Here is a 15688-nt window from a genome sequence, read left to right as displayed (position 1 = left end):
AATGTAGTTTGAAATCACTTTGTACTTTTATAGTCGTTAGTATTATCTTAAACTTAGGATTGTTTCCTTTTTGTGATCTACCGAATGACTGTAACCCTAGATGAATAATGTGGAAGTTGTTGCCATTGGGTAGAGCTCGGATATCACGATAATCATTAAGTCTTGTTGCTGCTTTATAATGTTCCTCACTTGCCAAAAAGAGGAATGCCAGCCGGTACCTCTTCTTGAATTTAGACACTCTTAAAATGTGTGTTGAGATTTATCTCTTTTCATATTGCAGATTATATCTTCTAGGATGAATTAGATTGTTTCTCTTTCAAATGCTGATATTAGATTTTATTAATGTTACATTACTTAAAGATAGTTGAGGCCTATTCTAATATCTATCTGGTGATAACGTTATCAAGATATGAAATATAATCTATAAATAGTTCCGTAGCAGTGGCTGTACTTCACTGTACAATGAATACAATTTTGTTGGTTTAGTATTTTAGTTGGTTTACTTGGGAATGTTTATAAATCTTATGAACAGTGAAAGATGTATTCAAAACTAGGATTATAGGAAAAATAGAAGAGGATGAAACTGACGTTGAAATAGTTTGAATTTTCACATCAATTTAGACAATGCCAAATACATTTTTCCCTATAAGTCATCAGTGATTCTACATTTATTTTTATGTAAGTATTGACCTCTCTTATTACATGAAGGATTCATGTTCACCTTGCAATGCTGTCGGTATCATGTCACGGAACACGTACAAAACTAAATTCCTAATGTGTTGATATGATAATTAACACATTCAAACTTCCTTCATGTTCTCTGGATGCACATAATCCGTTCGTAACATCACATGTAATCCAGATCGGTGACTTGATGACTTAGGCTGAATAGTAAGAAACGGATCCGATTTGTCTTACTTTACGGACTGATCTCAATCGTGCAGACCATCATCATGCAGCTGTGAAAACCCTGTAGGAAAGTACACGACATGAAAGATTTACTTAGAAAAGAAATGTTTGGCATTTCATGTTAATTGCAGTTTGTATAATTTGTAATTGAGGTAAGGGGATGTTGGTGATCGTCGATTTATAGAATTCCAAAATAGATTTTAATATTAAGTAATGGTGAATAGATTATTTGAATTTGAAGAATTCACCGTAATCTCTCTCTCTCTCTCTCTCTCTCTCTCTCTCTCTCTCTCTCTCTCTCTCTCTCTCTCTCTCTCTCTCTCATATTTTTCCCACTTACGAATATATATTATATCTGTTAGTTTTCAGTTTAATGAGATACAAATAAACAATAAATGCAAATAAACAGTAAATACTTACTACAATGCCCATGGATGGTGTCCAGAAATTCTGGTAGAGGTCTTTAATTCCTATCTGAACTGGTTCATTTTCAATAGATTTTGTCATCTCGTTCAGGGCCTGAAGGATTAGGTTAACATATTATTTTATATTGAATTGAATATATGTGTACACACACATATATAATATTATATATACCTATATATGTCTATATACATATAATATATGTATATGTATATATTTGTATATGTCTGTATGTGGGAGTGTGTGTGTGTATATATATATATATATATATATATATATATATATATATATATATATATATATATATATATATATATATATATATATATACATACGTGTGTATGCATGTGCGTGTGTTTGTGTACGTGCTTATGTATGTATGTGTTTGAATAACAACATTTTACATAATTGATTTTACTTTTATGTGCTCGAGTTATATTTTTATCTTTTTTCTTTTAGTGTTTATATTGATTTGGTGTTTTTTTAACTTTTGTGGTACACGGCATACTCCTGCAAATATGGGCTTGGATTTTGATACCAATAAATTTATTTAATAATTTCAATACTTGATGGTATATTTCTGTACTGTATTAATTTATGTGAATGAAAGATTTTTAAAAGGAGGTCAGCAACTCACCGGTTGAAGACAAGTTTTGGCATCCATTTCGTCTGTTGTTGACGTGTCAATTCATATTTTGCAAGACGATTATGAAATAAGAATAATTATTATTAAAGAAAGGTTTATGAGATTTATTCCAACCATTAAAAATTCATGATTTATCTTTTACATTGTAATTATTTACTTGAAATCAACTGGGAGTTAGTACTCGAAAAACTTCAGTGTTCATTGGATTATAATGGTTTTTTTTTTTTTTTTTTTTTTTTTAATTCATGAACATTGTATTTTCCCCTGTCATTGAACATTGTATTTTCCCCTGTCATTGATGCTTTAATAACTGAGACATTTCATCGCTCCTCACCTGCTCTTCCCATGCATCCTTGCGCTGCCTTCAAGAACTCTGCATTAGGATGAATGAGGTTGCTGCAAGTGTCGTACTTCTCTGTGCATCCTTGATCCTCATCTGGGCCGCAGATCGCTCCCACTGTAAGGGAAGCGTTTGATTTTAAATATCTAATAAAAAGCTTGAAATAAGATGCTTTTAAGTAGAAACAGACGAAGAACTTTATCAAGTTATACTGGTTAATTTTTTTAATGTCTGTTGGATGAAGTTTAGCAGAGTTTGGAAAACAAAATCTTCAGAATTGGTCGTAATATATATCAAAAATAGTTTTTACAAAGGTAACAGAGGAAGGATGTCAATTCAAATTAATTAGAAAATCTTATTGAAAAGTAGATGATAATTTCATATCAATGGGTATTAGATTTTTCTTGAATAGTTCGTCAGAGCCAAAATCTTTTATTTTCCATTTTCCAAGCATTAAAGCAGACATAAGTGCAGAAATGGATATGCGTAATTTATATGTTGAAGAGGTTGTTAAGAAAATATTCAGCTTGACTTACAAGTTTAACCAAAGAAACATTTCCTCCAAGTATTGAGAATAAAAAATGAATTAATATGCTTTTTATTGATGGTTATCGGACTATAACTGACAAGTTTAACAATAGTGATATCCTTCATCGTGGAAAGATATGTAAAGTAAAATATAGAACTTTATATTAAACAGCAGAAGTCATCGGTAAGATTGACTTCCGCTTGAAAGGAAAAGAAATACCAATAATCTTACCTGGGGGTCGGGTCAGCTTTAGACATCCCATCATCTCCCCTGTTTAGAGAGTGTTGATATAAAGAAAAAATAGATATCTTTATCTACATCTTATCGGTGGTTTTTATTAGTTATGATTATGGAAACAAAACTTCATATAGTTTTCAAGGGTATAGGCTCAAAACGTTTACTTAGGTTTAAATTAATGTAATTAAATTTCCATGTGGTATACTTATATATATCTACATATTTGATATGTCGTGAAGTTTATTGATATATTGCAATGTTTTTTGGTTTTGTGACATTATGAAATCCCATGAAGTTTGAAAACGCTCTTACTTGTATCCATTCCTTTCATGTCACCGGCCTCGGGTGCCATGTTGACCAGGCACTTGTGCATCCTTGAGAAACAGTCTGGTTCGTCTCGGTAGGAACACATGTACAGAGCTGTTGATGAAGAGATTAGTTCATGGAGTGAAGATTTTTATATTATGAAATCGGCGTTGACAGTATCATGTTCATCATCATTATCACGTTGTCTTTGTTATTGCAATGTTGTTTTACTCTTGATCGGTGGCCTTGGGGATATTATTCTTTCACACATCTATATCGCTCGAAAAAAATCATCAGGAATTCAATTTTTAATGAGTGTTCTACGATTTGGTTAGATGATTATTACTGCTGATTTTATTTTACCAAAAAAAAAAAAATCAACGTTAGAAAATGGAAGATACCAAAAAATAAACTTATGATTTTTCTTCACATACCTGTTGCTGGACGCATCACAGGTTCGCACATCAATTTTTCAGCTGTTGATGACAAAGACAATATCTTAGACAGTAATTATTAGAAGCTGAATTTGTAGAATATTCTGTGAATATGACAGTTTAAATTATTTTGCTCAAATATTAAAAGTTTAAAATGATAAAATAAATAAAATTCTAACATCCACACATAGAAATGTATTGAATTACAGATTTGCATAAGTATCAGTGTATTAATAATTTTGATTTGAATAAGGTAAAGCTTTCAAAAGTTGAATATCATAAGGATCACAAAAAATGTATAGAAATCTTCCAAAACACTGTGTAATATATATATATATATATATGCTATGTATATGTGTGTATATATATACTATGTATATGTGATATATATATGTATGTATATATACTGTGTATATATATATATATATATATAGTGTATATATATGCATATATATACTGTGTATACATATAAATATATACTGTATATATATGTATATATATACACAGTATATATACATGCTGTATATATATATATATATACTGTATATATATGTATATATATACACAGTATATATACATGCTGTATATATATATATATATATATTACTGTATATGCGTATATATACATATATATATATATATATATATGTATGTGTATATATACACACACTCACAAAAACACATACACATTTATAGGTATGTGTGCTTGTTTGTGTATGTACGTATATATGTATTATGTTATTCGAAACGCAAAAACAAAATGAATATAAAGAACCGATACTTACGGAAATGATGGTCGTGTAGTTCGTCTGTTTTGACCCTGATGGTATCCATACATACACTGATTGACATTTCACATTCAGTTGCGTTGTCCTTGCCACTACATGACTGAGAAGCTGTAAGGAATTATTCATATGGCTTATTTTAATGTTTTTTTTTCTTTTTTTTTATTGTCCTATCTTTTGCACGATATTTTTGGTTTAGAATATTTCGTATTAGCTCATTTCTTTTCAAGAAGACATTATTGAAATTTAAAGCCCTCTTGATTTGGTTTCTGAGCTATTGATAAACTAGTTTTTAAACGACAGTACTTTTGCAATGGAAATTATAGTCCTGAAAGACGTTTGAACCTTGAACTTTAATCATACAATTTGATGGTGGAATATAAATTTAGCTTAGACAAATAATTAGAGTTTTGAAAATAGCAATATGATAGGATACTGAATACATAATTAGTATTATGATAGGTTGTAAACCTTTCATTCTACTGCTGTTATGGTATATTTAATTGATGCAGTCAATGAAATGACACATATTTGATTCGACTAATTATGCGGTATGTTACTATATATTTTATACAGGGTTATAATTTTAGCTCCTGAATTGAATATTTTTCTGTGCAATGTAATAAGATTTTTATTTATTTTCATAGGCAGTATATGTTGAATATAAAATCAATAATGATATCATAAAGGTTTAGCCGAAGAATACAGTGAGATTTTTTAGTATTTTACACAAAAACTCATAAAATAGACAGCTTTTTATCTCAACTACGTATAGTTTACTTTGATCCATAGCAGCGGATTTATATGAAGTTTTTTTTTTTTAACTATTATTTTGTGGAATCTTCTGAACTTTGAAAGCTTTTTACTATTTAAGTATTTAGAACAAAATACAGGATCGAATTACTCACATATCATTCTCATCATCATTTCTTCACATTGGTGAGAGTGTGCTGTAAAATAATGTAGAAGTATTAGTGTTAATATTCATTTTTATGATTTCTTATCTGTACAGTATATAAACATAATGTAAGTAAAATTTAACGCTATAAATAAAAATACATGTCAAAATCTTAAAGGAATTATTTTTTCGTGATGATTATAAAATATTGGTCGATATTGAGTTTAAGGAAATATACTTCCAGCCACAATTCTACCTAAATTTTACTCACCATTACACTTTTACATTGTGGCAAAAGAGCCGATGGGGGCCGGGACGTATATATGATTACTATCTAATAAAGGCGTAACTGAAACTTTAGAAAATTTGTTGGAAAGCCAGTGACCACATTTTGCTGTAAAGGTAATTATGAAAAGTAATAAAATTAGAAGGAATGATAATAACCTTTATGAAAAGATGGAGGATGATTGAACTAAGTTTACAATAGATGTAGTTTGTGAAAAGTATTGAATAATGAAGGATGTAATTAATTATATAGGCAGGGGAAGGATGGCAAGAGGAGAAACAAAAAAAGCAGAAAATTAGAGTTGAAGGAAGATTTTTTTAACAGCAGCTGGAAGAAGATGATAATGTAAGAATGATAAATTATTTGTAATATGAAGTCTGTGGTAAGATGTATAGTGATGACGACTTTTTGATAAATCTGTTAAAAGTTTATATGATGATAGCTAAACCTGTGTAGATATGCATGATGCCGAATTGGGTGTAAGGCAAGTTTTTGAGCATCCTTATGACTGTTGAATATATTTACGAGTAAAATGCTGAGAAGTCAGAAGGTGGTATAAGTGCATAGTTGTGGAGTAATAATAAAGGCCTTAAATGACTTGTAGATCGATGAGGTTTGCAGATAATACAGGGTTAATTAGGCCTAGAGGAAAGAAGCTGAAGAGACTAATGAAACAGTTCTGAAGAGTTTGTAACAGAAGAAAGTGGAAAACGGGTGTGAAGAAGATCAAGATTTTGAAAGTAAATTGAAGTAACGAAAATTGAACGGATTTTTTTTTCTTTAGATTATAAGTATTTCATTCATATAGATAGGTTGGAATAACTTAGTGGCGGTAGGTTGAGTTAAGAGCCTTATCACGCAGTAAGTGAATTGATTAAGGTAAATGATATAGAAGAGTAAAATTCAATTGAATACATAAAGGGAATATTTAATCAGTTATCCTCGTAATACAGTTATTGAGGTATGAATTTTGAAATGGAAAAAAAAATGTAGGAACTTGTTGATATGATTTTCATGCGTCGTTTATGTAAGGTCATAGGAATTGAAATAATGTAAATAGTAGTGGATATAAGAAATTGGGTCATTAATTTTTAGGTGGCTTACGTCATGTTACAATTGAGGATGATAGGTTGACAAAACCCGTATTTGGGCAATGTTTAAAACGTGAAGAGGAATATTTGGAGAGCTGGATTGATGGGATTGAATAATACAGGAAGAGAAAGGCTTCAGTACCCAGGAAACCTGAGGTTTCATAAGATACAGTAATCTGGCTGGTTATATAGAGTTTTTTCCTGGATGGATGAGCTCTCTCTCTCTCTCTCTCTCTCTCTCTCTCTCTCTCTCTCTCTCTCTCTCTACTTACGCGTCAGAGGTCCAGCGTATCCTGAAGTTCCTCCAGTAGCTATCAGGAGGTTCATACATGAAACTGCTTCTTTCCTACATTCTTCGGTACTGAAATCCATGCAGGTGTCCGCCACTTAATGGGTACAAGGTCGTATTATGATTAGTCGTTTAAGGAAATGTTTATCGAAGATAAGAAAGAATTTATTGAACTTTTGTCATTCTTGTAGAACAAAAGTGAATACTGAAACTTTATCTCTTGAGTTTTTATACTAATAGATACACAGTTACGTCGTCCACTTTATTTTATTAATAACACTGATCTTTTTGTATATCTCAGTGAGATGTTTAATTTTGGTCTTCCTTCGCTCCTTTTATCTTGATATATATAATTATATATACACACATACATATATGTATATATATAAATTATATATATATATATATATATATATATATATTTATATATATATATATTTATATATGTATAAATTTTATATAATATATAAATATATATATATATATATAAATATATATATATATATATATATGTGTGTGTGTGTGTGTGTGTGTGTATGCATATTGTGTGTTAGTGTGACTAAATTGGGTAAAGAAAAACTACGTACATGGAGTGATAGATTTCGTAAGTTATCATATTTTGAATAAAGAAAGTATACCAGTGGTTAGATGTCTTCATAGTGGTTTTATATATATATATATATATATATGTATGTATATATATATATATGTGTATATGTATGTATATATATATGTGTGTATATACATGTGTATACACACACACATATATATATATATATATATGTACATATATATATATATATATATATATATATATTTATATGATTATATATATTATATTAATTACGTTCAGTGTAGCTAACAAATGGTACACATATGTTAGACAAAACGTGATAACTTTTTCTAACTATTTTCTGATAACCGATTTTTTGGTTAACTGACAAGAATAATTGAGATAATTTTGAATAGTTTCTTACGAGGAATTTTAGCATATAATAATTAGTGTGTATGTATGTTTATAAGTATATATATATATATATATATATATATATTTATATATATATATATATATATATATATATATATATATATATATATATATATATTTATATGTATAAATGTATGTGTGTGTCATAATGATTAAACGAGTAAAACCTGTTACTTGCGCCTTAAAAAGTACTGTATGATCTTTGTTTATGTCTTATATTTTGAAATACAGTACATTTGTAAAGCTGACATTAGCATCAAGTGTATATTGGACGAAAGATAAGAGAATGGTGTAAGTTTAATCGAGTGAGAAGAAATAAAATTGCCTTGGGTTCTTACCTGAAGAGGGAGGTGGTACGATTTCGGAACAGTTGTCCTCCACTGTTAGGAAAAGAGAATAAAGTAAACTTCTAGATTGGAAATTATGTATGTTTAACAATTAATTACATGGTTACATCTTCACAAAGGCTCAGTCCTTATCATTCATTCTTCCTTTATGTAGTTTCTGCCATCTATTTTGATACCTTCTAATCATTAATGGGTTTAGATTATTGCATTAGTACGTCAAGTATAATTAACACCAGTATTCATACCATAGTAGCAACCAGGAGAAAGAGTTTTAGTTCAATTCCAATATTTTTACTTCAATTTCCCTAAGCAGTTAGTGTTGTTTAGTTTAAATTAAATTATCCCTTTATGATATCGTAAGGTGATATTTTCACTATGACGCTTATATGAAATGAAATTGAATTACATATATTCTAATCGTGTTACTTTCTCTTGAATCTAATCTTGCGATTCTCTGCATAATATTGGCTAAACTACTGTAGAACTATATCATGATTTTCCATTGATTGTTTATCTAAATGTACCATTATTTTTCCCCGTTTTTTCAAAATATATTTAACTAAATTATGAATTATTAGAAATTTAGCATCGTTTCACATAAATATAATTGTGTAAATGAGACCAAATTATAACCAACTTACTGCCATTCACAATTGGTAGGTTAGGTGAAGGGGCTAGCCATACTGCACACTCTTCCGTCATAAAGGCGCAATCCGTGCTGTTGTCTTCATGATTACACATGTATTTATCTGTAAGATGAATGCAAAGATAGATGATCCCTATAAGAGGAGGATATAAATGTATTTTTATACTGTGTTTATCGTATCATGTGTCAGTTATATCTTATCGATTTGGGAGAAATACTAATTTTCTAACAATCGAAAATAAACGTCAATGCTTGATGATGCTCTTTTTTGTGTGTTTACTAAGGTATATTCATTTTCAAATGTTCGAAAAGTTTTCGAACAGTTGAAAATGAATGTCAGGGACATTAGATGCCTAGTGGTGCTCTTTTTTTATACTTACTAAGGTACATCGCCTTTTCCCTTAAAGGCAGTACTCCTGGTCTTGTTCCCATAACCGGGGTTTTCTCGTCCATAACAGTGTCCATGATTCCCATGATCACTGCGAATTGCATCATCATTTCGTCAATGTGCCTCATCATTTCATCGACCTGCATTATAAAGATATCCAAGCTAGCTAAAGGTCGGCCGGGAATTTCGTCCTCATAATCGTCCTTTTCTTCGTAACTTCCATCTTCATGATCCTCCTCTTCCTCGTACCTTTCATGTTTTGTCTCGTGGGTGTCGCGTTTCCGCCTCCTACCACCTGTTCCTGTTTCCAAGGATTCGTCGTCAGAGATATCGTCGTCGTCGGAATCGTCGTCAGAGAAATCGTCGGATTCTTGGGATTTGTCATGATTCGGACGTTGTGGCCTTTCATCTCCTTTATGTTTATTTCTTCTTCCTCCTTTTCTTCCTCCTGTTCTTCCTCCTTCTCTTTTTTCTTGTGTATCCGACCCATTTTCTCTCTCATTTTTTCGATTTCTTTTTCTTCCATCTCTTATCTTTACTGGTGACGTGCTGTCATCCTTAATCATGTCTGACATCATTTCGCCACTTTGCATAGAACCCATTTGTTCAGAGAGCCCATCCATTAATTCATTGCACATCATCATTTTAGTCATACAGTCTGACATGTCAGTGCTTCCACAAATATTGGCTGAAATACGATGATAAAATCAGTAAATAATGGTGTGAATTAAATAAGTTTTTTAATTACAACATTTATAATAGATGATTTGATAGATTAACACGCAAATAAAGCTGTAAACTAAGGACAGTTAATATTAGATATTTGAATAGATAGGTTTGTAAATTGTAAACACGTTATATTTTCTTACGGTCAGGGTGTCCAGACATTTTCGATGACTCGGCCATGTTTTTGGACATGACCAGACAGCTTACCACTTTTTGCATGCAGTCTGGGTCCTCACTGACTGTGCACATAATCATAGCTGAAAATTAGTGGTTGTCAGTACTATAGCTTTTTATGAGGCGTTATTAGAAATCAATTGAATATTGAGAAGAAGAGGTGATGACCAATAAATTTCGTTGGTGTTGGCGTTGGTGACACATTGTAAAGCACCTCGGATTGGAAAGGAGAAACTGTTTTCTTAGTTAATTGATGAAGCGACTACCTGATACACGAGTCTTCTCTAAGCAATAGGTTTTCATTTAAGGAAAAAAGAATTATGAGTCAAAGATAATATTCAGAAAATTTCTAAATTTGATGAAATTAATAAAAGGATTAATGGCGACCGTCTCGTTTGGGTTACATTTACCCGAAAGGAAGCGAGTTGACCTTTTTATGAAATCAACAACTTACACATACCCATATGTATATTTGAGTTATACACATACATACATGTAGCTGGTTTATGAGAGTTTGTAATCCCCACCCAACAAAAAGAAAAAAAAAAGTTACCTGTCTGTTCCGGTGGCATATGAGGTCCTTCATTCATTGACGTCTCTCCATGAGGTGTATTTCCGTTGCCCGCTGAGGAACCCATTATATTGGCCAACGCCTGCAATTTTTCATCGCATGTCGTTATCTTGGTTTTGCAGTTCGCGATGTCGACACCTTCACACATGCTGTCTGGAAAGGAAAGAATAGTCGGTAATTACAATAGTAATTCCGACATTTTGAAGAATGTCAACTCTGCTCGAGGCTTTCTTCTCGAGTGATTATTTATTTTTCTCCCAGGCATAAGAAAATTGTATATGAGGACTTTCAATCAGCCCAGGTCACCCATATAGAGTAGTATTCCTGGTTCTTATATGGCTAGACAGATATGAAAGTCAGTTGGTAAATAAATATGAAAACATAGACGGACATTAGAAGGCAGACTTAGTATCCATTTTGAATATTAGGTCCCGGTTAGTTGCATTTTAAGCCTGTGGTTAAAAACAAAATATAATGACCGTCTTATGAATGTAAATCTTTTTATAATGTCCATTGTTACAAATATGATAAAAAGATAATTGAAGTATTCCACTTGAGGAGAATTATGATTTTCCCTTCCTTTTATTTTTTTTTTTATCGTACTGAAATGTCTCTTATGATCCCATCAGGGCAGCCCAGGTTCTATTTTGGATCTTTTATTAGCAGATTTCCAATCTTGGAGAGACATTTCTGCATTTTAATTGACCTGCAATGATTGAGGATTTATTTGATTTATTTATTTATGTTAATCTAAGAGAAATAGTCTTTATTTCTGCATGACTCATCTACGATATAGGATTCCGTGCATAGTTTATAGCTTTATCGTAATAGTTGAAGAATCATTTCGCTATGCACAATAAGAATTGTTGCTTTATTGAAATGTCCTGGTTATAAGTTGTTAGATAATTTTATAGTATTCCTTTTATGTTTGTTGTTATCCATCTTTCAACTTTCGTACATACATACATACACAAACACACACACACACACACACACGCACACACACACACACACACACACATATATATATATATATATATATATATATATATATATATATATATATATATATATATATTTATATAGATGTATATATATATTTTTGTATATATATGTGTGTATATATATATATATATATGTATATATATATATTTTATATATATTTTCATACACATGTATATGTATATATTTATATGCATATGTCTGGGGGATATATATTGTGGGTGTATATATATATATATAGATATATATATATATATATATATATATATATATATATATATATATATATATATATATATATATATATATATATATATATATATATAGGTATATATATAGGTATATATATAGGTATATATATATATATTGTATCATATATGGATGATTGTATATTAGTTTTCATAGACCAGAGCGTTATTGCAGCAGGATGGCGCATTGGGATAAGTCCCTCAGAAGTACTGCATATCAATATTCAAAGCTTCTTTATTTTAGAATTGGTCTTGCGCCTCTACATTATATAACAAATAAAAAGTAACCGAAGCCAGTCAAAAAAAACGTAATGAGTAAAGGTATTTTTAAAACTTATTTGGTCTCCAACCTCATAAAGCCCCTTATGTTGATAGATATCCAAGATAATTTGATTGACTTACTAATATAGAAAGAGTTGTTTACTTACGGTGGGGCTTAGTTGTCTCCTCTGATGAGCCTTCCATTAACTCTTCTGCAAACATCAGACAGTCCATCACTTCTTCTCTGCATGTTGGGTCTTCACTGAGAGAACACATAATCTCGGCTGTAAAAATATATGATGGATAATACTTTGGTCGTAAGTAAGCCTTTCAAAGGAAGATAGCATTATATAGGGAAATTTTTAACACACCATTTCTTAGAATAAATGGCGGTTTGCGAACCTTTATCTGACTAATTGTTAGTAAAATCATATGTCTATGCCAAATGCTATGAATGATTTACTACAGTTCAAGGAATCATGTAGTGACGAATTCTTGCAATAGTATGCATAATGATGCATTAGCTCTTTCTGAATACTAGTATGAAAAGAGTTTATACATATCTTGATTGCATAAGTGGACTTCAAATTTCTATTATTACCTTGTTGTTTCATTGTCCCGGCCATTCCTCCCATCATTGATCCATGACCAGGAGGGCCACTCCCTTGTGGACCATGGCCTGAAGGGCCATTCTCTTGTGAACCATGGCCTGCTGGGCCATTCCCTTGTGGACCATGACCAGGAGGGCCACTCCCTTGTGGTCCATGACCAGGAGGGCCACTCCCTTGTGGTCCATGACCAGGAGGGCCACTCCCTTGTGGTCCATGACCAGGAGGGCCACTCCCTTGTGGTCCATGACCAGGAGGGCCACTCCCTTGTGGTCCATGACCAGGAGGGCCACTCCCTTGTGGTCCATGACCGGGAGGGCCACTGTCTGTTGGCCCATGACCAGGAGGGCCTTCTCCGTGTGATTCTGGTTCTGGTTCTGGAGAGCCACCATCATCCATACTAAGAAGTTCAGAGCATTCCATCAGTTTTTGTAAACAGTCTGTTGTACTTAGACCAGGGCACGAAGAAGCTGTTGGAAAGATAAGACAGGTTACTAAAGTTTAATGGATGAAATAAACTAATATATATATCCGTGTGTAACATATGGAAATGATTTGCTTAATTGATTGTGTGTTTTAAATTTATAATGCCGTAATAGATCATGTATAAAATGTAATGATCATTGATTTTGACGTTGGGGTGACATTGTCCGAGTAAATCACTGAAAGTCGGGTTGTTTAATGCGTACAAATTACCTAGTCTTCTGTGGATTGTATAGATTGTTATGGTTACTTACATAATATGAAAATAATGTATATAGATTAAGAATTGGGGAAATACACATGAAGCTTACTTCCTGGCGTAGAGTCCATCAGGGAAAAACATTCTTTAGTTTTTCTATGGCAATCTGGGATGGTCTTCGATGAACATATCTGTTGAGCTTGAAAAACGAATAACTTTTATTAAGTGAAAGTTCGTGAAGGAACATTTTTCGTATTTCTTATGATGAAGAAAAAAATATTTAATTCAGTTCATTAATGATAGTTTGGTTCATTCATGTTCACCTATAAAATAACAAATTGTATCTTTCTGTCCTTGAAGAGTTTAGTTTCTCGACATTTAGTCAAAATGGCCATAAGCACAATCATTTCTTAATTTGAAAATATAAAAAATAATTTGAGTAGCCTCTTTCTTTCCAATCATTTTACGTGAGAAAAGTATGAATTGCAACTCTATATTTGGGTCTGAAACCACTTATAGTGTGGCTTCAATAATTTAAGTATTGAAATTATGACTAGCCTTTCAGATTAAGTGTGAGGTCCAAGAAGATAATATTGGAGAACAAAGTTGTACAGCATATCAGTCTTTTCTTTAAAAACCATTTATTTTTCATAATTGAACGTTTTGTTATTGTTATTTCGTATGGTAAAACTATGCGGAAACTTACTAAGCATTTTGTACATCTCGGGTGACATTTTGCCTTCCATCTCCGTTGGCTTAGCTTGTGCAGAGCCAACAACCATCATGGCCACCACCATCAGCGCAAGAGTCGAAACTGTCAACCTCATCTCGCTCGATCGCAGGAACTGTTTAAAAGATTCCTTCCGTTAACAACATTAGTGTGAGGAAGCTGGGAATATATAGTAATGCTAACTTCATCGTTGTTCATTCTTGTATTTGAGTATTCTTATTGTAATGATACGAAAAATTACGTAATTTAAAAATGTGCAAGATAACATGTAATTAAATGGTAATTGTAGTATTTCAATAGAAATTTATATTTTTATGGAATCATATCTGAAATTGGGTATTTTTAAAGATTATGTGGTGAAGTAACCGCGGATGGTGAGGATTAACGTATGCTGGGTTCTTCGATTAATTCATATTTATACTCCATTCTTCCTTTTTTATTTTAAACTCGGTGGCTGCTTAAGGTTAACAAACTTCATAAATTGAGTATTGTTATTCATAAGGAAGCGAATGACTTTTATATTTATTTATTCAAGCTTCAAATAATATAAAGATGAGGAGGATGCCTACTATAAGAAACTTATGTTTGGCCTTTTTAGTTCAATGTCTAGAAAGCCACTTATATTTCTTGTTGGACGCTCATTTTAAATCATGGTCAGATTGTTACAGGAAATCTCATTGTCGCAAAAGTTACAATTTTTTAAGTAATAATTTTATAGGAAACTAAGTGCCCTTAAGGAATTTGTTTCCTTTTGTAGACGAGCCACGGCAAAGCATTAGCCACGTTAAACCTGGTGAAATGAAGACAATCATTATAGACTGTTGTAGAAAGAATGGAAATACTCATAGACTGTTGTAGAATGTCAAGATACTATTAAAACATAATATTGATGTGGCGCCCTTTTGGAAACATCCATGCCTGGTGAGGGGTTTGGGGAAGCTTATATGTCTACCTACCGAGTCATCAGCAGCCATTGCCTGACCCTTCCTGGTCTTAGTTTGTGTTGAGAGGGCGCTTAGGCGCTGATCATATACACACACACACACACACATATATATATATATATATATATATATATATATATATATATATATATATATATACACGGTCAGTCTCTGGGGAATTGTCCTGCTAGCTATGGCAT

The 15688-nt window shown here is 31.8% G+C and overlaps 1 protein-coding gene across 1 annotated transcript; it reads right to left on the bottom strand.

Moving 5' to 3' along the window:
* Positions 1-919: 919 nt before the first annotated feature.
* LOC137638548 (uncharacterized) lies at positions 920-14641 on the bottom strand. Its single transcript, XM_068370693.1, has 19 exons — positions 14521-14641; positions 13927-14013; positions 13126-13602; positions 12692-12808; positions 10996-11166; positions 10412-10525; positions 9535-10230; positions 9150-9257; positions 8500-8541; positions 7157-7270; positions 5518-5559; positions 4610-4720; positions 3825-3866; positions 3397-3504; positions 3079-3117; positions 2313-2435; positions 1970-2001; positions 1330-1428; positions 920-970 (listed from the first exon to the last, which is right to left on the bottom strand). The coding sequence occupies exons 1-19, from the start codon at positions 14639-14641 to the stop codon at positions 920-922; spliced, it is 2694 nt and encodes an 897-aa protein (XP_068226794.1).
* Between the last annotated feature and the right edge of the window lie 1047 nt (positions 14642-15688).

The sequence above is a fragment of the Palaemon carinicauda genome, chromosome 1 (assembly GCF_036898095.1).
Source record: "Palaemon carinicauda isolate YSFRI2023 chromosome 1, ASM3689809v2, whole genome shotgun sequence".
Classification (NCBI taxonomy): domain Eukaryota; kingdom Metazoa; phylum Arthropoda; class Malacostraca; order Decapoda; family Palaemonidae; genus Palaemon; species Palaemon carinicauda.
Note: the sequence above shows the minus strand (reverse complement) of the source record. Positions and strands in the feature narration are given on the sequence as shown.